We start from the raw sequence: 23,170 nt of genomic DNA, 5'->3' as shown, positions 1-23,170 counted from the left end.
TTATGATGATTGTTTTTAAAAAAGGAAAAGAAGTGTTGGTGAGGATGTGGAAAAATTGGAACCCTTATGCATTGCTGGTGGGGGTGTAAAATGGTGTAGTGACCATGGAAACCATGCGGTGATTCTTCAAAAAGTTAAACATAGAATTGCCATATGATCCAGCAATTCCCCTTCTCAGTATATGCCCAAAATAAGTGAAAACGAGGACTCAGACAGGTACTTACAAATGTTCTTTGCAGCCTTCTTCACAACAGTCAAAAAGTAGAAACAACCCATGTGTCCGTCAACAGGTGAATGAATAACAAATTATGGTATACATGGTCAATGGAATATTATTCAGCCGTGAAAAGGAATAAACTTCAGATTCATGCTACAATGTGGACGAACTTTGAAAACATTTCGCAAAATGAAAGAAGCCAAACACCAAAGGACAAAATATTGTAGGATTTCACTTACTGAAGTGCCTACAAGAGGCAGATCTGTAGTGACAGAAAATAGAATAATGGTTACTTAGTAGGGGCTAGGAGAAGGGGTAATGGGGAAGTATTATTTAATGGGTACAGAAATTCTGTTCGGGGCGATGGTCTGGAAATAGTGGCAGTGGTTTATGCAACATTAAAAAGGTGTTTAATGCCCCTTAATTGTATGGTTAAAATGGTGAATTTTATATATATGTGTATATATATATGTATGTGTGTGTGTGTGTGTGTGTGTGTGTGTGTGTGTAACCACAATTTAAAAAAAATACCCAACTGGATGTGATGCATGTCGCTATTGCTCACATGCCACGGGTGGGAACTGGTCTCGTGGCTTTATTAGGGTGCAGAGAGTTTGAGCAGCTCCTTCCCAGCAGCGAGTCTCAGATGGGGAGGAAAGCATGAATATTCTGGAGACAGCCAGCTATTTTAGCCACAAAGACCCCATTTTAAAGTGGTTTTAGTGTATATGTATTTTGCAAGCTAGTGATTCAAATTTAGAAGCGACTACTTGAAACTGTAGGGTCAGAAGGTCCTGGAGAGGTCCTATCAGACATGAGCCAGGTAAAAGAAATATTGAAGTTCCTCTTTCACTGATTTAAAACGTAGGCATTGTTTAAAATGAATGAAACGTTTCTTCTGTTAGCAGGTGTTTAGTTTGATTCTCCCATCCCTGTTTTCTCTGCATGTTCATATGCGCCTCCGATTCAAATTTTCTACCACACTGCATTTCAGGAGGGGACACTGTGAGGTCCCAGCTGTGGGATATCAGCTGTCTTCTCTCTGTGAGGAAGGCTGCGGAGTTGACGTCTCGGTGACATGTTACAGAAACACTGCAGATAAAACCAGAGGCTGCTTAGTTCTAAGCTCCCGCGGTGGTGAGGACAGTGGACGCTTCCTTCCAAAGAGCGGCCCAGACACTGCAGCGCCTGGCTTGGGGGCCCGAGGACTGACCAGAGCCCCCCCGCACCTGCTCCACATGTGTGTCCGTCTCTCCTGTGAAATGGGAGGACGTTCATGCTGGGAGTTCCTCCAGAAGACCAGCCTTGTCCCTGCGAAAATTCCAGTGCATCCACTTCCCGTGCAAGATGAGACTCAAGTGTAGAGAAGTCAAGGCGGCTCACTGTGAGTGACAGGATCCCAGGGCCAGCGGGAGGCTGGCTCCCGGCCTCCCCAGCCCGGTAACAGCTCCGGAGCTTCTGCGATTCCTCCTCACCCTCGCCAGCCAGAGTTTGCAAACATTCCTGCAGTCTCCCCGATGAAAAGCAGAGGCGGAGTTAATGAAATGAAAGAAAGCTATTAAGATGTAAATTGTTTTCTCTGTAAGTGCTTTCGCAATGTGCTGAAACATACATTTACTTTTATTCCCTTCTGTCTAAGCTGCTGACACTCAGGAGCTGGGGGTGGAAATGTGGAATCCAGCAGGTTAGACCCTCACCAAGAGAGACGGCTGCCATCTGGCTCGCTCTGTTTTCCCTTAAATGGTACAATCAGTGCGGTGTCATAACTGTAACGCCTTCTCTTTTATACCCTTAGTTTTGGAGAAGAAAAAATGTCACGTTGGGCAGCAGTTACAGTAGCGCATCGCTGCCATATTCAGCAAGCAGTAGGACATTTAAAGTGAAGATGGCTCTTAATGGGATTAGAACAGTCATAAAACTTTACAGAGGAGTTTAATAACTCATTTACGGACCATGGAACAAAGCTAATAGTCCACCTTCATGGGTGAAGTCTCCTCTTTGTCCCCCAGTCCACGGCTTTGACTTTTAGTCAAATGTCAAGAGATCACTTAGATGGAATGTGCGTCGTATTGGAAAAGCTTGCAGAATTTTGCACACTTCCAAAAAAAAAAAAAAAAAAAAAGAGTCCTCAAAGAGCAATGACCTAGCATTAATGTTTTTAACAGAATGTAAGGCATCCACTCTTTCCATTTGCAGATACATGAGTGATTGTCAAACAATAATGTATCTTCTGTCTATATAAGCACCAAACTTTGGACTTTATCCTGCCTTTTTCTCTAGGTGTCTCTTGGATATCAGCTATAAAGAGCTGAATAAATCACAGGCCATTTAGCTCCCATTCTGCTAATGGTCTCTCTGGTAACTGAACCTTCCTGGGCTTTATAGCTTGACCTCCCCTCCCTCCCAACACCTCCTTCACTGTCCTGTGCCCCGACTTCGCTTCCTGCTGGAGTCAGGTGTTCTGATTTCAGTTTTGTTTCCTTCAATAACCCTTTTTGAGTCAGAGAGGGTTTGGAGTTAGAGTATTACTAAGAATCATTTATTGAAATCCCTCATGGTACAGATGGTGAAGGTGGGGACAGCGGGGTGCAGACATTTTTCTCAGGGGTCAGGCAGCCTGGGATGACCCAGAGAAACAGAGCTTCTATCTTGAGCCCCGTTCCTATGCCATCACCAAGGGCTGGCTGCACTCCATCTTCAGAAGGCAAGTTCTAGCAAGGCACCGCAAGGTGTTCTTTCTGCCTCTCATTTGGAACCAAGCTTCTGCTTTAGTTTTGTTTGTTGTCAGTTAGCCTGTTTAAGGCTAATATTTCATGTTACTGGTCACTGAAGGCTCCTTCTTTACAGACACAGGTCAGCATCTTCTCCCTTGATGTCCGTCCTTGGTGACCAATGGCATGCATTTATTATTTTTTAAAGACATCTGGCCAGTGTTTAGAAAAGACGTCTCTGCCCAGAGAGCCAAGCTGTGCATTCTTAACCCTGGGCTCCCACCCAGGGCACTGTCCGATGGGGGGACAGTGTCCCCCGGGGCTCTGATGCGCGATTGCTGTGTGAAAACTGACAGTTACTTCAAGGGCAAGTGTGAAATACTGTTCCACAAAGAGATATGTTATATTTAAGAGAAAGAAAAAAGAAAGGTTCGTTGTTTGGGGACAGGTCCGTTTTATGAGACAGAAGCAGCGGGCAGGTTGGTGGCAGAGCTGCTCAGTCCCCATCGCGTCTCCACAGAGTGGTCAGGCCAAGGAGCCTTTGCTCAGACAGCCTCCTCAGGTGCTTGGTGTTGAACAAAGGGACTCTCAGGCAGACTTTTCTGGGAGACACAGGACATGTTGTTTTTGCTCCATAAATATTTATTCAATGAATTAGTGAAAGAATGAATGAATGAACAAGTGAACTTAAAAGATTGTAGTAATTAAAGATAATTACATGTGGTGAGAGAATCAGGCAAAAAGAGAATAGGAATAATTAATAATAATAATAATAATAATAATAATAATAATAATAGTGGGACCCCAAATGACATTTGTTTTCTGAAGACCAAGCTGTCTGGCAAAGAACAACACTGACGGGCTTTGCCTCTGAATGAGGCTGTCTGGCAGGCGCAGTGGATGTGACTCAGAGAAGACAGTCGTGTGAATCCGGAGAGCCCGCAGAGGGCTTTCAGAATGGCAGTGTGGAGGTGGAAACCCGCTTTTGGACTTGTGGGTTATTTTACCTTGAAGGTGAGGTGTCTGAGGTATGTTGCGAATGATGCTGTGGACTCATACATTGTTGAAGGGGCAAAAATGTGTGTGTGTGTGTGTGTGTGTGTGTATTTTTTTTTCACAAGTCCCTATCTCAACTGTAGCAAAATCAAAATTAAAAAAAAAAAAAACTTTCAGAATTTCCTCCTCACATGTAAACTTTCCAGTCAAATGTGTCTTAATTCTTTTCTGGTTCAAAATAGCCTGATGTAAATCAACTTGTAGTGTGTTCAAAATCCACCTCCCTCCCGGGACAGTTTCCTCCTGCTTCTCCCTAAAACAGAGCCTGGGTCTGTAGGGTGCTTTGTGTGTGCTTGTGGGGGCAAGGGAAGAGGGGGCTCCTTGGATCCCCTTATGATGGGGCACAAAGAAAATAAGCATTAATTGAAACTCATTTTATGTATTTTAGTGTATAATCAAATATGCCTCATTATTTTTGAAAATATGCTTTAGAATTTTATGGTAGAGCAGTTTGCAGATTTAATTTAGTGTTTTTTTTCTTAACTAGTAGACTTTATTTTTTTAGAATGGTTTGGCTCACTAAACTCTGTATGGAACAATTCTATGGACTTAGCGAAATGCATGTTGTCCCGTGGCCACCGTTACAGTATAGTTTCTACAAAGTAGAAACAGAGTCATTTCACAGCCCTCAAAATCCCCTGTTCTCTGCCTGTCTGTCCCTCTTCCTCTCCCACCCCAAGCCCTTGGTCTTTTTCATCCCCCTATGGTTTCCCCTTTTCTATATAATTGGAATCCTACAGTATGTAGCCTTTTCATATGGGCTTCTTTCCCCTAACAAGATGCACTTAAGGGTGTGTGTGTGCGTGTGTGTGTGTGCACGTGTATGACTTGATAGCTCATTTCTTTTTATTGCTGAGTAATATTCTATTGTATTTACCATAAATATGCCATTCTCACATTCCACTGGATTACCATTTATTGTTTATCCACTTACTGAAAAACATCTTGGTTGCTTCTAAGTTTTGGCTTTCTGAATGAAACTGCTGTAAACATTTGTGTAAAGTTTTTGGGCAGACTTAAACCTGCAGCTCATTTGAGTAAATACCAAGGCACACAACTGCTGGATTGTATGTATTCCTGTGTTTAAGAAAACGCAAGCTGTCTTCCAGAGTCGCTGCCCCATCTTTCATTCCCACCGGCAACGTGCAAGCTCCTGTCCCACATCCTCACCAGCATCTGATGCTGACAGTCTTTTGGATTTTTCACCCTTCTAATAAGTTTGTGGTGGCATCTCATTGTTGTTTTCATTTGCAATTCCCTAATGACATATAATGCGGAGCATCGTATCACATGCTTATTTGCCATCTGTGTGTCTTCTTTGATGGAGTGTGTTCAGATCTTTTGCCCGTTTTTTAATTGGGTTGTTTGTTTTCTTATTGTTGAGCTCTGAGGATTCTTTGTATGTTTTGGATACAAGTCCTTCCTCAGATATGTGTTTTGCAAATATGCTCTCCCGGTCTGTGGCCTGTCTCTTCGTTTTCTTCTGGCTTAGCTTTGATACTTGGTTTTAATGGCCGCGATAGCTGGAAAGTAAGCCCCACCACAGTGCATAGATCTCCGTGCAGAGAGTGCTCCACCGGCTCTGCTTCCTCAATTGCACTTATCTTCGAAACCACACACCGCTTATGCAGAGATTTTTAAATAATTTCTCTGGTAAAATTTCATTTTTCCAAAATATTGCCTGTTATTACAAAGTAATTGGAACATGTTGCATTCTTATATATTATAGATTCAAGACCTGCTACGGTTTACTCGAGAGACATTTCAATGCGTATGAAAATAGCTTCCAAATTTTAACCTATTTTATTTATTTTTTATGGAGCTGTAGCATGCAGTAATAAAGTACACTCATTCTAAGCATTCAACTTAGTGTTTTACATGTGTATACACACGGAAAACCAGCACACAGGTCTGGGTAAAGGCCGTTGACCACACTAGAAATTGCCTTCAAATCCCTTCCCAGCCCGTGCGCATATCCAGAGCCAATCAGCACTCTGATTTCTATCACCATTGGTTAGTTTCGTCCTTGTAATTCATACAAAAGAACCAAAATGTATTGACTTTTGTGTCCCGCTACTTTCATGGAAAAATTTGTGGGTATTATCCACATTTCTGTTCATGTCTTTGTGGACACACTTCCTCATTTGTTTGGGATGCATCCAGAAACACACACAGACATGAACATAAATACACCTTCAAGTGAAGTGCTGGATCATATAGAAGACACATATTAATTAACCTTATAGTAGATTTTGCAGAACAGGTTTCTAAAGTGTTGTGCTAATTTGTATGCAGCCTGGCAACATAAGGGAATGGCAGTTGCTCTACACACTTTGTGTGTAGTATCTTATGTTTTTAATATGTAACATTTTTATGTAGGATTGCCATTTGGATCTACTCTTTTGTACCTCTCCATGTCTTTTGCTCATTTCTAAAACTGGCTTGTTTGTGTTTTTCTTATTGATTTGTAGATTTCTTATATATTGTAGGCAAGATACCTTTGTTGGATATATGTATTGCAAATATTTTCTTCAAAACAAAATTAAAATAATTTCTTTAGTTCAAAAGCATGCCTTTAATACCCTTCAGTGATAAACTTAATGAGCAGATGTTCTTAATTTAATGAAATCTAATTTGTATTTTTTATAGTTAATGCTATAAAACCAGGTGCATAGCCATAGATATTCTCTTATGCTTTCCTCTAGAAACTTTATATTATTTATCCTTTATATTTATGAAACTTCTCAAATTAATTTTTGTATATGGTGTGATATATAATGGTCATAGATCATTTTTATTTCCTTTGCTACTTATTTAAAGGCCTTTCCTCTTTGTATAATTTTTCTGAAGGTAGATTTGAGATTTTTAGGGAATAATCTTAACAGTACTTTCAGCCAGCCCATAATAAGATGATGCTAAATACTTTTTCAAACATCCTCTTTAAAAATGCTCTCTTTATAATAGTTAATTTTTTTTCTCAGCATTAAAACTTCTCCTTGAAGGGACAGGTTCAGCGTGTCTGTTGTGTGTGTGTGTGTGTGTGTGTGTGTGTGTGTGTGTGTGTGTGTGTGTAAGTGAATATCTGCTAGACAGCGTTCTGACGAATTGTTTGTCACCACACAAAATCTTAGCAAGTATCTCTTTGTAAAGATAAAACTCTAAAACATCCTCAGGTTTAGCAGCTCTTTTAAGATCTTAGCCACGAGAGAAGCAGTGAATTGTGGTTCTTCTGATCACTATAAATGTCATTATAAATATTATAAAGACTTGCCTATTTTTAAGATCTCGTTTATAGAAATAACTACAACAATGGCTTAGTGTTTGAGAATGGACACTCTTGACCCCGTGGCTTGGGTTTAGGTCCTGGTTCTGAAATTTACAGTCACTAGGACCTTGGGCAGGTCTTCTCTGTGCCTCAGTGGCTTCACTGGAAACAGTTGGTTTAATTGTAATATCCAGACTAGGCGGTTGTTGCAAGCATTCCGTGGCAAAGAATGTAAAAGAGGCCATAAATGTAGGCATATGGTTGTGTGTGTGTTTAATTTTCATTACCTTCCCCCTAGCACATTATATATTTCTGCCATTCAGGGCTGTACTGCGGTGATTTGCCAGGGAATGATGCTGGGAGCAAATTTTACTTGTGGGGTCATCTTGGTAACCATACCTGAATTTTTTTTTTTTTTTTTTAATTTTAGACCACATACTCAGGATTTAATAAAAATATTTCCAGTAAATTATTTATTGTCAAGAATATATCTCCTGTAGCACATCTTTTATTTAGTGACTCATAGAAAAAGTAATTATTTGAATATTTCTTGATAGAAATAGAATCTGGAAATACTGTGAATAGAGTCAATTTTGGAATAGCTGTATTGTGATATATAATATATAATATAAAATATAATTTGTTCTAGTATATATCCTTATATGTTTTGTTCTAATATTTGCTGCATTGAAGTTCTAGCAATATACAAGGGGGACCCCAAAACACCCAGAATCACTTTCTGGAGGGCGAGCCCCTTGTAGTACAGGCTTCTCCCTCTAGAGTGCTCTGTATCAGTGTGCCAGCTGGTGGTGTTGTGAGAGGCTGCATTTGGCTTCAGCGAACTTTTTTGAAGACTTGAACTACATTTGCCCATTTCATGATGGGTGACTTTCGAGTGCACCTGCCCACACCATGCTGAGTGTTCAGTTTTTGACCAAAAAACTGGCATGACCCCCATGCCTCACCCACCCTAGTCACCCAGTCTCACCCGAGTGACATTTTCTTGTTTTCCTGCATGAAAGGAGTCCTCAAAGGGAAGCGTTTTGCGCATGCGGAAGGGGTGAAACAAAAAAACAGCAGAAGCACTAAAAGGCATCAAAATTGATAAGTTCAAAAACTGTTTTGAGCAGTGGAACAAAACCATAAAAATTTTTAGGATGATTACATTATTTAAATAACTCAGACTAAATCTAATGGACAAAATGTCTATACCCTGAAAACTGTAAAACGTTGAGTGGCACATACAAGGGTGTTCACCGCACAGTACGTATAATGACTAAAAGTGGAAACTGCTCAGATGCTCATCAGGTTTAGAAAGTTGAACGGCTGTCCTGTCGTCGCACAGCGGAACGCTCCAGAGTGGCGAGGGGAATGAATGAGCTGCAACTGCTGTTAGCCCCGTGTGGGGACAGCTCGTGGACACCCCTTTGTGATCGCAGGCACACAAACCGCAAAACGGGGCCAGGCCGCCAGGCCTTGATGTCAGAGGGTAGTGAGGACTCTGGGGGAGGGGATGATGTCTGGAGGGAGCACCGGAGGATTCTGGGTGCCAGTGATTTTCTCTTTCTCAAGCTGCAGGCTGTTTCCCTGGGTGTGTTCAGTTTGGGAAAATTCATCCTGCTGTGTACTTAGGATATTTATACTTTTTTATACGTCTGCTACCCATCAGTAAAAAGTTTCTCTAAATTGTCTAATATTGATGGTGTATGCAGATAGTATGTAAACATTCGGTGTACGTGCACCCTAGATTCAGTGAGTTAGATTGGTTTGTCATTGGACACTACCACATGGTAACTGTGTGACCTTGTACATCCAGCGAGGGCACATGTGTGAACTACTTCCTCATCTCTAACGTGGGTATAGTATCATTATTGTTCAGTTGTTTTGAGAATTAACATGCACATTTCCTTCTCTTTAGTGAACAATGTGTGTGTAAAAGTTATATCCAAGTGTATACGGTATGTATATAATATATGTACATATACACATACGCACATCTTTGATAAACTCAGTGAATCTTATAACTCATGATGAGATTCAAAATGATCTTTCTACAAATGAAATGTTATCTCTGTTTACCATTTACATTTATAGACCTAAGTACAACTATATATTTCTGTAGCTATGTTCAAATATAGAGCACAGTTCATTGAATTTTCCTTTTTTTTTACAGTGAGATTGTGGCCATATATTTTTCCCTCTAAAAGCTATTATGTAGAATAAAACATGTCATTAGCCACATTTAGGTTGTTCGAGATGATACGTTGGGATCTAATAATGATTTTTCTCTCTTTGCAGCTTGTCAGATTTAATCAGTAGGTAATCAGACATTGATGGAAAATGAAATTCAAAGTTATGCTGTTCGCTGCCTTATTTGCATACATCAGTCTGAAGACCTGAGCCATTTTATAGTCCAGAATAAGAGAAATGGCTTTTATTTTCATTCACTATTAATCCCCACCTTTATTTCGGTAAATATTTGTTGAGAACTAATTCACTCTAGATGAGAGAGCTGGCGAATGATCCATGGGAGATGTGTGTCAGATCAGACAGCTGACACAGAGAGTAGGGGGACGGGCATGCGAGGCGAGGGTGTGGTCCAGAGGATGCTTAGGGAAGGCCTCTCTCTGAAGGTGACGGAAGCACAGAGCAGGAGGAAGAAAGCGGGAGTCGGGCCGATGCGAAAGGATCAGCATTTTCTTCCCCATGGACCGAATTCCCCGGTCTTCATTCAAAATCAGGTGGTCCAAGGTAGAACATTTGAAAACATCTCTACTTCCATGGCGTGTTTTTGTTGAGTTGACGTTGTTTTGGGATATTTGGACTCAACCAAAGTGACCTTTCTTACGGCTGAAGGCGAAGCACTGAGCCAAGCAGCCGGTTCTGAGCGCTGGCGTTCTGGAATTCCATGTTTCTAGTTCTAGCGCCTCGTTCAGAGTCCTTCTTGGCTTTTAAAATGTGTCTCCTTCACGAGTCAGATTTTTAAAGAAGAACAGAGTCTTCAGATTCTGTCCCGATGGCGGTTTCCTGCTCATGGTGCAGGTCACCCCTCAGGCCCATCCGGTGCTGAGGCACACCTGCTTGTTCTGGGGCAGCCACACAGTCACATGCTTTCCTGGGGTCTCAGAACGCAGCCTGACCTTTGGAAACTCTGTGGGGCACCGTATCCAAGGCACGTTCACAATGAGGTCTCAAGCGCCTCTTCCCGTTTTCATCCCAGCTCCAACGTCCAGTTCTTCTTGCTCCATGTCAGGGAGGAGCCTTGGTGGCGTCGCCAGGGCCATCACCTCGTTTGCAGTTCCTGCGCTCCTTGACATCTGCATTCCTGGAGATTGGGGTGCCTATTAAATGTTTTTAGTCTGTAGGCCACTGTCGACAGATGAAGAAGTATAGCAAGTTACTTTACCATTTTCAAGGTGGTGTTGCTATTTCCTTTTTTATTTTTTCCATGATCACTTTGTAATTAGCTTGTCTAGTTTCAAAAACACATTGACGGCTTATATTTATTGTGATTATTCTGAATTTTTAGATTAATGTCAGAAGAATCAACATATGTATAATTTTGAGTGTTTCTATCACAACACATGGTGTGACCCTCCATTTGAATGTCTGATTCTGTGTCCCTTGGTGATGTTTTAAGTGTTTCTTCATGTTGACCTTGCAGAGTCCTTGTTATGTTTATTCTTAGGTATCTCATCATCTTTTGTTTCTATTAAAAATGGGATCTCATCTTTTATCCCATCCTCCAAGTGACTATTAATCTTATGTACAGAGTGTTTTTCTTTTTGCAACAAATTCTAATCTGTGATATTTATAACCTTTACTTAAATACTGTCCCCTTCCTCTGTCTCCTGTTCCGTCATCACACAGACACTTATTGGGCCCTGGTGGGTGTCAGCCCCTGAGGAGGGCTCTGGGCAGAACAAATCACAAGATTTAGTCCGTACCTTCAAGTGCCCATAGCCTTATGTATGGTCTCTCTCATCTAAATTTACTTTTATTTAGTCATTCACAGGTGTTTACTGCACACCTTCTGTATTCCACACACCGTGACAGACATTGTAGGACTCACTAAAAGCACCTGTTCAGTTCCAGTGTATACACTCAATATTTTTTAAATGTGTTTTTCATTCCATTTTAGTTCCTCTCCTTAAGGAGCTTGCACAGTCAGTTGGGGAGAAGCATTTTATGTGGAAGGATGAGGAGCAATACAAGATTATATTTCATCATTGGCTGGCATACACGGAGCTCTTTTTTTTTTTTTTAAGATTTTGTTATTTATTTTTAGAGAGAGGGGAAGGGAGGAAGATAGGGAGAGAAACATCAATGTGTGGTTGCCTCTCGTGCGCCCCCAACTGGGGACCTGGCCCACAACCCAGCCATGTGCCCTGACTGGGAATCGAACCAGCGACCCTTTGGTTTGCAGGCCAGCCCTCAATCCACTGAGCCACACCAGCCAGGGCATACGCAGGCATACACAGAAGCTCTTAAAGGAGAAAGTGGTGATTGAACGTGTATGCTTTGAGTGGAGTGGAGGCTGTCAGTACGATGCCACCCTAGCTCAAGAGCACAGTGGGAACAGAGCACAGAGGTCGCAGTGAGGGACGAGGACGCAGGGGACTGAGCGTTCTGGCTGGAGGCCTGGATCCGTGTAGCAGGCGTGGCTGGAGCCAGAGTGTGGAGGGCCTTGAATGCCGGGCTGGGCTCTGGCTCGGTCAGGTGTGACGGCAGGGGCTTGGGCTCTCCTGGCAGTGCAGGGACGTGACATCAGTCCTGCTGGGCAAGGTTAGGCTGCCTTATGTGTGGGATAGAGACTGGAGGCAGAGAGGACAGACAGGAGGCCACACCAGTAATTTTAGATATGTGGTGTTACAAGTCAGAACGGAAACAGAAAAGAAACTGATGTCACATCCAGAGATGTGGCATGAGGGTCACAGCTAGGGCTGAGTGTCAGGCCCTTGGCTGAGAGGGAAGAGATGGCATTGCCACCACAGTTTCGAATCTCAGGGATTCAGAAAAACTCATCATGCCTTTGACCTCTTTTTGAAGGTACCAGCCTGGCAGTCCTGTTCTCTAAACCAGGTTAATGTGGAAAGCCGGGAAGGTGGAAGAATTCATATGTGAGAAAACCCTAGTCACACCCTGTGTGTATTAACATGAATACCCTATGTTTTAGGTTGTATAATTATTAATAGAATCTAGTAACTAGAATATTTCTAGCCAAGGTTGGTGGGAGGTGACCTCTGCTTGTTCTTATTTGGGTGTTTTGTTTTTGTTTTTTTTTTAATTTCCACACACTCTTAGGGATAATTTGCATTCATGGGCTTTTTAAAATTTAATAATCTATGAGTTTCTGGAACGAGTCCTTATTTGTTTGTGTTGTAATGTCAGTTACTCAACCCCTGCATCATGAGCATCTGCTGTGACAAGGATCTGTGCTAGGTTTAGGGAATCGCAAAGGTGGTGGGTCTCCTTTGAACTGAGGGTCTAGCAGGCAAGATAGGCACTCCCCAGGTAAGTACATACCCCTGGTTGTGGGGTGGAGAAGTGAGCTCCAGGAAACTGAGAAGTGGGCAGGGAGTAAACCCAGAAGAGTGGAGTGTCCTGTAAGCCAAGAGACGACAGCCTTTCCTAAAGGTCACATGTGTCAAGAGCCATCAAGAAGTCAAGTGCAAGGTGATAAAGAAGAGCATTATGCTTTTCTGTGTTAACCATGTTCCCTCATTTATTTTTCTCTACAATGTTTTTTCTACCAGCTGCCTCTTTTATGTCCATATTTAAGTGAGCATTTACCAGCTCCTTTATAGCTAGAATTGATTTCCGATGTGACTTCACATCTTTCAGAAATTTGCTGTGTGAAAGCTGCATATTGAAATCTTCCTAACTGGTATTTATTTTCTCCGCCAGAAGACGGAAAATGAAATGCGTTCCCTGGTGATTGTTGTCATTGACTTGACAGCATTAGTGTGGAATATCTGCTATTGCTCTGCGTCTCCCGCGGTGTCAGCTAGGACGGGCTTGCTCTGTGACTGGCACCTGCTAATTAACTAATGCGGAAAGGTGTCACTGAAGCGAAAAGATTGTCATGGGATAATAGGCCTGTTATGTACAAATACTAAAATAACTTTTGCAAAATAAGGTTTTAATGAAGCAGATTTATTTTCAAGGCAGACTGCCTGGGCGCCTTGGCAATTTTCTGTCCCTTCCCTTCCCTTGTTTTTCAGCCCTTCATAGTTAGTTCTCTGGCGGTGGGAGAGATTCAGCTTGGTATGGGAGGCCCTAGACCTTAGCTTTCTTTCTTTCTTTTTTTATTGTTGTTCTGTTACAGTTGTCCCAATTTTTCCCCCGTTGCTCTCCCCTGCCCCGCCCACCTCGTGCTCCCCCAGTCAATCCCCCTCCCCCATTGTCTGTGTCCATGGGTCATTCATATCTGTTCCTTGTCTATACTAGATCCTTCCCTTTCTTTCCCTCCCCCTCCCTTCTGGTCGCTGTCACTCTGTTCCATGTTTCCATGTCTCGGGTTCTATTTTGCTTGTTTGTTTTGTTCATTAGGTCCCACTTATAGGTGAGATCATACGGTATTTGTCTTTTGCTGCCTGGCTTATTCACTTTAGCATAGTACCCTCCAGTTCCATCCATGCCGTTGAGAAAGGCAGGAGTTCCTTCTTTCTTTCTGCTGAGTAGTATTCCATTGTATAAACGTACCAGTTTTTGGATCTACTCATTTCTTAACTGTTCCTCATTACCTCTTTTTAAATAAATCTCTTACACATTAGATGTAATAGTCTTATTTTCATTTTTTCCTTTTTAGTCATTTCAATTACAGAAAAGCAATTTTGCACGGTGGGTACTAGCAGACCCTGGGGCCCGCTGTTCTTGGCACAGTTATCTAACCTTTCTGAGCCTCAGTTTCATCATCCGTGAAATGGAGTTGCCAATGGGATTTTGGTTAGATACCTGTTAAAGCACTTAATATAGTACCTGGCACACGGTAGAAGCCTATTAGGTTTTTTGCTATAATTACTGTTTTTCTGCACTGGCTTACTCTAGTATCTAATTTTTAGCTTCAGAGTGTTGATTTATAAATAATAGTCACAGTTTATTATTATGCGTTTTTATTGAAAGTATGGAAATAATTTTCCACTAAGAGTTTTAATAGGGTTAGAGATAAATAACATTCATTTGCCACATTCTGACATAATTATGAAATATCAGAGCTAAAAGAAACCTCAGATATGACACAGAGCTCTTTCTTCATTTTCTAATGAGGGATCTAAGGCTCCGTAAAATGAAGTGAGGTGACTGCTGTCACTTTGTTAGTTTCTGATAATACTGAGACTTGGGTGTGTGGCTTCCAGTCCAGTGAGCTTCTGTAGTATAATTTGAATGATGTAATTTCCTCTATCCTTCTGGCTAAACAGAAATGAGCTAATGCATACACTTTTTCCACAAAACAAATGTAATAAGCCTAGTGTCAAAGTGGATTCTCCAAGTTCTTGGTCTGTCAGTGGATGTAAACTCAGAAATGCATTTCATCAGTAGGAGCAGTGGCTGAGGATTAAGCCAAGAGAATTACTTTTGCTCTCTCCTTGTATTAGTTTGTTTTCATCACAGCAACAAAGCCACAAGTTCAGTTGCTTAAAACAACACAAAAATGAATTCTCTTGCAGTTCTGGAGGTCCAAACCTTAAGTCAGGATGTTGGCAGGGCTCCATTCTTTCTGGAAACTTGGACACTGAAGCTTGTAGAGGCCACATGCAAGCTGTGGCTTGTGGCTCCTTCCTCTCATCATACCAGCCCCTTGTTTTTGTCATCTCCTTACTACTCTGATCTGCCTCCTCCTTAGAAGGACCCTTGTGATGACATTTGGCCCACTTGGACAATCCAGGATGATCTCCTCATGTCAAGATCCTAATCATGTTTGCAAACTCCCTTTTGTCATGTAAGGTAATAGTCACAGTTCCCAGGGATCTACGATGTGGACGTCCTTGAGAGAGGGACATTATTCATCCTGCCACAGTTCCAACGCCATTAAAAAGAGAGTCAGGTCTTCTATATAAATCATATACTTGGGATATTTCAGTACAGTGTTCTCTTTCTGTAGCTGTAAGTGCTAAACCGATTCCTGTGCTAATCACAGGGGGAGCCAGGGACGAGTGTGGGCTCAGGGGGGCTGAGGCGAGTTTGTTTTTAAGATACTCTCACATACAACATTTCCTTAGGAATGTCATTCAGAATGAGTGCTCTGGATGCAGAGTCCCTTCAGGCTTTTGGAAGGAAAAAATTAATTAAAACATGCGCCTCTGTCATATCGGAGAAGTCCCCAGCCTCTGTTTCAGCCGAGCGCAGAATTGTGAGTTGGCTCGTCCTGCTCATCAGCAGACTTCTTCAGTGTCCCCCCACTTCGTGGGGATGAGCCACCTCCATGGGCTCGCGGTGTCTGGGCAGGGAGCAACGGGGAGGCTTAGGTGAAGCCAGAGCTTCAAGGCAGAAGGAGGGCAGAGTTGACTGCTCAAAGGCGGGAGGGGGACGGAGGCCTGGGAAAGGGCTTGGCCCAGTACTGGGCACAGTGTCGGCTCCCAGGGCCTCGTATGAAGGAGCTGGAATAACAGAGGCAAAGAGGTTTCCTGAGATGGTTCATAGACTTATAACCCGAGAGACGTTTGGACATACCTCTGCAGGGGCCATTTCTGTGTGTGTGTGGGGGGGGGGGGTGGCTGCTCATGAACCTTTGGCCAGCCAGAGGTCAAGTGAGCTTGGAAGCTGTAGCTTAGGACCCACTGTTCACAGATGCCTCCATTGACCCTGTCAGTGTGCCCGAGACCAGCGTTGCCCCATTCACACCCCACCCCCCTCCATGCTTTTCTGTTGAAAAAGCAGACTGTCGACTCAGCTGATGTGGTGTGATTCTGAACTTGGTGGATAAGCATTGCTCTGTGTGGGAAAGAACAGTTTCCCCACATCAAGTTTCACAGACGCTTTTCTACTCCTCTTCCGGGTTGTCTGTTAATGTCGACTTGAATGAACCCTGGTAAACATGACCACATGTGTGCATGATGTAAATGCCAAATTACCTAGAAGGAAGCCTCTATTTAGGGAGGTTACGTTTGGATTTAGAGTGTTCTATTCAAGTTATTAATGGTAGAAATATGAAGCATTTTCAAAAGCTTGGCATTTCAAAATGTACTCTCATATTTCCTTTCCTCCCAACAGATTGCTGAAAGAGTAGTAATGTAATAAGGACACAGTGACCGGAGCTGGGAACAGCTCATGCACTTTACTATTCCTGGAACATTAAACACTTGAAAATAACTGATGGGGGTGACTGCTTTAGAGATTTGCTTATAATTCAGTCAGCAGCCGTCCGTCTCGAGAGACGATGGTGTAGCTTCTTAAGAGTCTATCTGCACTGCCGAGAATGGTTGTGCAGTCCGACTCGAGAGTGACACGGTATCTGTCTCCTCCCGTGTTGAATCGACATCTTGCGATGACGCTGGAGTGTCCTCTCCAGTGAAGCTGAAGCTACAGAGCCTGGGCAGGGTGATATGGAGGGTCTGCTGTTGCCCATGCAGCAGACCCCCCCTCTCTTCGCAGCTGAAGGGTCCAAGGGAAAGACGGAGTCAATACAGCTTGGCTTCAGGTGCGCCGCAGGAGTTGCCGGTGTTGACTACAACGTCAAACTGCCTTAGGGACTCCGGCTCCGGATTTTCTGTCGGGGTTTACTCCCTTAGCCTTTCCCCTGAAGAGGTATGCCGCAAGGCAGCGGAGGTTTTTTGGAGTCAGAGTTTTCCTTCTCTGATGTGCCCTGACTGGAAGATCGAACCAGCGACACTTAGCTCGCAGGCCGACGCTCAATCCACTGAGCCAAACTAGCCAGGAAATGCTTATAATTAATGCAAAATAATTGTTGGATTTTTTTTTTTTGATGAGTTGGTTATAATTAATGCAAATAATTGTTGGATTCTTTGGCTTAGTGAATGTTCGTTTCCTTTAGAGATGTTACAATGGAGTATGAAGAAGTTGTTATGATGGTATTTGACCAGAGGACGGGGCAATGCTACAGCGCTCTCCCAGAGGCCTTTGTACAGCATCTCTGGGGTGGGGGTGGGGGGTGGGGGGTGACAGGCAAGTAAGGCACCCAAAACCCTTCTTGCTACGCTGGTCTGTGTGGAAGGCAGCCCGTAGCCTCACTTCCTGTATGAGGTTCACCTGCTGGTCTGGAAACAGAGTCAGACTTCAGTCTTGGATCTCAATACTCCCGTGCGTGCAGGGGAGGTTCCCTTTGTCCGTGGTGCAGAGGCACACGGGCGAGCACCGGCAGAGAGACCCAGGACATGCGGCAACAGGCTGCAGTTTGGCCCCGGGGGCTGGGACAGAGCTGGCTGAAACCATAGTAGCTACTGCCTCTCAGACTGGCTCTGCATGACGAGGGAAAAGGCCGGAACAACACCGCCGGAAGAATGGCTGGGCCTGTCCCTGGGTGCAGGCCTGTCACTGTCCTTTTTTAGTAGGAGAGGAAGGCGAAGAAGAGCCAGACACCCATGCCCACGGTCAGTTCGATCGCTTGGAAAGTTTTCACTGTGAAGAACACAGCCCTGGCAATAGCCTTGAACTTCACTCTGTCTCTTGATTGGGACTTCTTTATGGAGAAGAATGGAAGTACAGAAAGAGGGGAGTGTTAATTTCCTTCCCTTCCCTTGGCTCCTTCTTAGATATAGTCCTTGACTTCGGTAAAATGCACCATGTATTAGCTCACGCTCAGAACTTGGCCAGTGTTAACAATCTAATCCTTCAGTCCCATGGGCTACAGTGAAGAAAGGAACCTCCCTTTGCTCCCATAGCGGGAATGGACACCTGATGTTGTCAGCTCAGGCAGATGCAGCGTCAGGCCCTTCTTCCTTCCAAGCAACTGCATTTCCTAGCTTCCTCTGTCAGGAAATTATGGGCATACGTAGAAGCAAATATGTTCGTAGTATGTGGGAAAATGCAGCAGGGACGGTCTGACAGTTTGAAGTCTGACTTCAGGCCATAGGACCTAAAAAATTTTACCAATGACAGGCATCAGTGGCCTGGAAATGACCCTACCAGTGAACTCTTCTCAGGCTTTGAACCGTGTCAAGTAGACATCCTTGACACCTTTTTCTTTGCAATTCTAGTCATCCCTTGATAGCTGTGGCATTATAGTACCATGATCCTGTCTCTGTTACGTCAGCACCTTGGCCTCCATTTCCGCTATAAGCCCCTTGTCCTGTCTGGGATTGACTCAGTCCTCAGTGTGGCACTCTGTGCCTCTCTAAGTCTGGCCTGTCCTTCGGGGGAACTTTTCCATTCTCCGATCATCGCAGCCCTCTCTGTTTTCCAGTCTTGACTGCCGCCTGATTTCTAGGCCTTAATCTCTAACAACCTGTGGACATTGACTTGTGGATGCCATCTCGACCTTAAGAGCTCATTTACAGTTCCTGGGAAACCTGCTCCCCATTTCCTCCAGCGATGGTACAGTCCTCCCCTTTCCTTCTGGCCCCACTGTTGCCACAGTAACAAATCAACACTTTTGAGTGAGGTGTCTGCTCTCCTCTTGGTTACGGTGTGACCACAGACGGCTCCTCATTGGCCTTCTGTTCTCAAAGCCCCACTGGTTGCTCCACGAGGCTCCAGGATGACAGCACTAGACAGAGGTCGTTAGTCTACACCATCTGATAGGAACGTAATAGTGGGTGAATTAGGCTAACAACCCCTGAACCCAGAGATCAGTTCTAACACCATTAATGTGCAGCAGCCAGACAAGTATATCCTTCCAGATATGATGCAACAGGACATGCAGAGGACCCAGCCCTGCGTGTTCTTCCCCAAATAATTGAACCTGAATTAACTCGGGTCTCCAGGTCTTCTTCCCAGTTTACAGGAAGTCCAAGGGTGTGGGAGCAACGCCACAGGGAAAATGCTCTAAGGTCTCCAACAAGTAAGTGGCATAAAAAACTGCAGATGGGGCAAGGATGGTTAGGGGTGAAGGAGAATTAAGGTCTGCAACCAAGTGGACCTGGTCTGTATTCTGATTTAAGTTCATTATAAAAGGACAGTTTTTGATACAGTTGAGTTTTAGACATAAGCTATGTATTGAGTATATTAAGTATGTTAATGTTATTAAGTGGTAATGGCATTATGGTTATGTTAAAGTCTTTTATCTATTAGACTATACAGAAGCATTACAGGGAAAATGAGATGATAATTTAAAATACTAAGCAAAAATAGATGTGGATAGAGCAAACGGGAATGGCAAAATGTTGGCGTTTCTAAAGAAGGGTAATAGGGATTCGTTTTCCAGAACTGTCTTGTGACTTTCTTTGTTTTCCTAATAAACGTTTGAACAAGAAAAACCTTTATTTTGGCCCCGAAGTGAAAGTTCTGGCTACGAGGAGTTCTGACTGTACAGCTGAGACCAGCCACTATCACTGTTGTGAAGAAAGACTTTATGTCACATTTCATTTTTCGTCTCCTACGAGAACCTTCCCTGACAGCTGGCGACTTCAGTGTGTCACATCAGAGCGCGGCGTTTGCTGCCCGTCTTTTCACGTAGCAGGCGGGAAGGGGTTCCACCCCAGCCAGGGCCTGACTGCGGGTGTCGTGTGCATGCCTTCCCGGAGGACTGACCCCAGCCTTTTAGTCTGAATCAAGCGGTGTGGAGATGGGACCCAAGGCTCTACCTCCACCTTCTGCAGGGCCACCGGTCACATGCCCGGACTCCACCAGTACTCACCTCCCGCACCTCTGACCATCTACAGAGTAATCATGCGCCGCCCCCCCACCCCCAAGGCAAACATCTCCTGCCCTAAATGCTACATTGCTCAGTCCGTCTGCCCTCGTGGCGGCTCCCGAATGCTGCGTGCCCATGAGTGATGCGTTCTCACTCGAAGGAGATGGCCCGCTGCTGCTGTAACGCACATGTCGTAATAATTGCCTTTCTGCGCCGTGTCACCGATGACATGTGCGGTCAGTCCCTGTCGATTGGTCAAGAAATTGGGCAATAATTCATTCGGCCTTCCCTTCAGCTTTGTGACTTGCACCCGTTTTTGCCACAAGGAGTACACTTGGAACGATGCCTTTGTAATTTTGGTTTCCCTGCCTTTAGTGATGGAATTTGTTAGACTTGTAGTCAAAGAATTGCTTTGTACTTGCCTAGGAAAGCTAGATTGGTTTATTGGAAATGGCGATGTGCATTGTTTGGAAGAGATGCCAGAGCCTGAATGGCTGTGCTTGGCGGAGTTTCCATCCAATGGGCCATCTAAGAACTGGGGATGAGTGGAAAGCAGTTCCCATAAAGCCCAGCGTGCAGGACATGTCGTACTTCCTCTCCATTCTTTTCTCCCCCATCCACTTGTGTAAAATATTTATATGTGATGACTCTGTTTTTCTAGAACATTCAGACAATCTCCCCATGCCAAAGCCCTCCTCACCATTCAGCTTTATAACATCATTCATGTTCTATCTTCACCATATTTACATTTGAATTCATTTTTGTGAATTCCAAGTTTAATTCTAGGCAATATTAGCAATCGAAATGCCAACTTAAATGTAAAAAGTAATGTGCCTAAAGTGTGACAATGAATTTGCGACAAACTACGTCAAACTAAACGTTGGTGAAGACCAACTGTTAATGAGGCTTGCAGGGACAAAGTCATAAAAGGCGACCATTTCTAAATTTCAAATTTCTTTAAATCACAGTTAACTTTACACTTAAATTTTTCTGGAATGCACGAGGAGAAAACAGGCTTTCATTACTTTATCCTCTTGAAGTGACCTGATTACTTATAGACCCCCTGATGGGCCCCTGGGTTGTGGTTCCTGATCCATACCATGAGGAGATGGGGAGGACAGTCCATTCATACACGCATGTTTTCTCCCCATGTCAGGGAGTCCTCCATCCCATTGAGGCCCGTCCGTGTAGGACAGTGTTTTCCAAAGTGTCATTTTGTGACCCTTGCATCAAAATCATGTGGAGAGCCTGTTTAACATGTATGTCCTCGGCCCCACCCTCCCTAGGGCCCTGAGCAGTCTCTCTGGGGCTGAGGCCTGAAACCTATATTTTACAAAACTCCCACGTGTGTCTGTGCACAGTACAGGTGAAGGACTGCTTAGCGTTCATGCACCCCTGAGTATAAATGCCTGCTCTGCTGGGTTCCCTGACACATTATTATTATAATTTATGATGAACATTTTGCCCTCCTTTTTACCCTCAGGACTGGTCCGTCATATCTGTCACCTGTTCACTGAAACGGTCACCCTGTGCTTGGATGTGGACGCCAAAGACAACGAGATGGCAGCCGCGCTGCTGTGCTCCCTGCTGGACATTCTGCACGGCATGCTGACCTACACGTCCGGTGTTGTCCGGCTGGCCCTGCAGGTAGGGGACCGCGGTCCCTCGTCCGGAACAGCCTGGCAACATGTCACGCTTCCATCTCAGTCTCTTCTTTCTGTCTTTATTTTTCATCAAGAACTTAGGTTCTCTAGAGAGAGGTTACCAAATAAGCCATCTTTGGTGACCAATGTCGAGTGCAGATAATGTCACAAAATCTGAAAGGAGAGCGGGAGAGGCCTCAGCGGAGCCTTAGCGAGCCCTCATTGGGGCACTGGTCCTGACTCAGATCATTAGCCTTCCGGGCACCCTATGGCTGGCCAAGCAGTGTACAGTCCTTCCTGTCCCAGGATGGGGCGCCAGCCCGGCCCCAACAGGAAAGATTCAGGAACAATGGATTGAGATTTTAGGCCCACACATACACACCCGTTCTCACACACGTATGTGTTTGTATACACATATACACATACACGTATATAACGCAACACATAAACTCTAGCAATCGCTTTGTCTTAGGACCGATAACATGGAATTGCAGATGGTTTTGAGAATTAGGAATGTGTTCAGTCAGCTTGCCCCAACCTGTGCCCTGCTCTAAATAAGGAAGGCGATGTGGGTTTATTAAGTACTTCCCGCGTTAGGTTTTTCCACATGTCTGTTTCATTCGCTTCTCTCTCTCTCCAGCCAGCCCAGGCAGCTGATAGTTACATCACGTGCAAGCACACAGCTGATAGGAATTATGGGTATATTTCAAATCCTGGTAGAATTACAAGAGACAGAAGTCAAATGATAGCCTATTGGCTTGAATAGACGCAGAAGCTAATGTAGAACCAAACGGTTGCGATACCTTGCCAAGCGCCAGAGAAGCTGAACCAGGAATGAATCCCTAGACCCTGATCTAGTCTGTTACTTCTCATTGTGATAGATGGTAACTTTTATCCCCAGTGAAGCTGCTCAAGTGTTTCGCTTGTCTCGTGTGGCTTAATAAATAATTCTAAATTCTCCTCAGCGAACATGGTAGTTAGTAAGTGTTTGACCCAAACTGGTAAAGAGAATAGAGGCCAGTGGCCTTTGAAGTTCCTAGTTGTTTTTCTTTGCTCATCTGTAATAATTCTCAATTCTAAATTCACAGCGGAGCGTTGTTACGTGCTTACGGACACCTGGATCAAGGACTTATCTTAGCTTTTCCTCCTTCCTGGTGTCTCTTCAGAGAATAATTGTTACTTATTTCAGTTTCCACGGCGGTGGTTTTATGTGATTCTTGACGATGCGGGACGCTGTTGCTAGTTCCTCTCACAAGCGGCTTTGATGATATCAATGTGTAAAAAGATATGTTTTGTAGATTGTAGATAAAAGGGATCAGAAGTTTTAAAATTCCAGAACAACAGAAATCCTCTTTTATTGTAAGCGAGTATGAGGTAGGTAGGTAGGTATTCAAGGATGTTTAAAAGAAAACTCCTTAATACAGATATTTTCTAATTCCTTTTTTTTATTTTCTGGCATACCAATAGATCGCTGTTTTTAATTTTTTCATTTTCTTCAACACCACTGCACACTTTACAGCGCCATCT

General features: G+C 43.8%; 1 protein-coding gene across 1 annotated transcript in view; it reads left to right on the top strand.

Moving 5' to 3' along the window:
* Positions 1 to 23,170, top strand: part of ULK4 (unc-51 like kinase 4) — a 311,468-nt gene that overhangs the window by 176,867 nt on the left and 111,431 nt on the right. The window contains exon 33 of the mRNA XM_090284953.1: positions 21,484 to 21,647. Coding sequence (XP_090141079.1) covers positions 21,484 to 21,647 — 164 coding nt within the window. The remainder of the gene's footprint in view (positions 1 to 21,483; positions 21,648 to 23,170) is intronic.

This window comes from Furipterus horrens, unplaced genomic scaffold (genome assembly GCF_987537825.1).
Source record: "Furipterus horrens unplaced genomic scaffold, mFurHor1.1.pri manual_scaffold_7, whole genome shotgun sequence".
Classification (NCBI taxonomy): domain Eukaryota; kingdom Metazoa; phylum Chordata; class Mammalia; order Chiroptera; family Furipteridae; genus Furipterus; species Furipterus horrens.
This window is presented reverse-complemented; position numbering and strand designations above follow the sequence as displayed.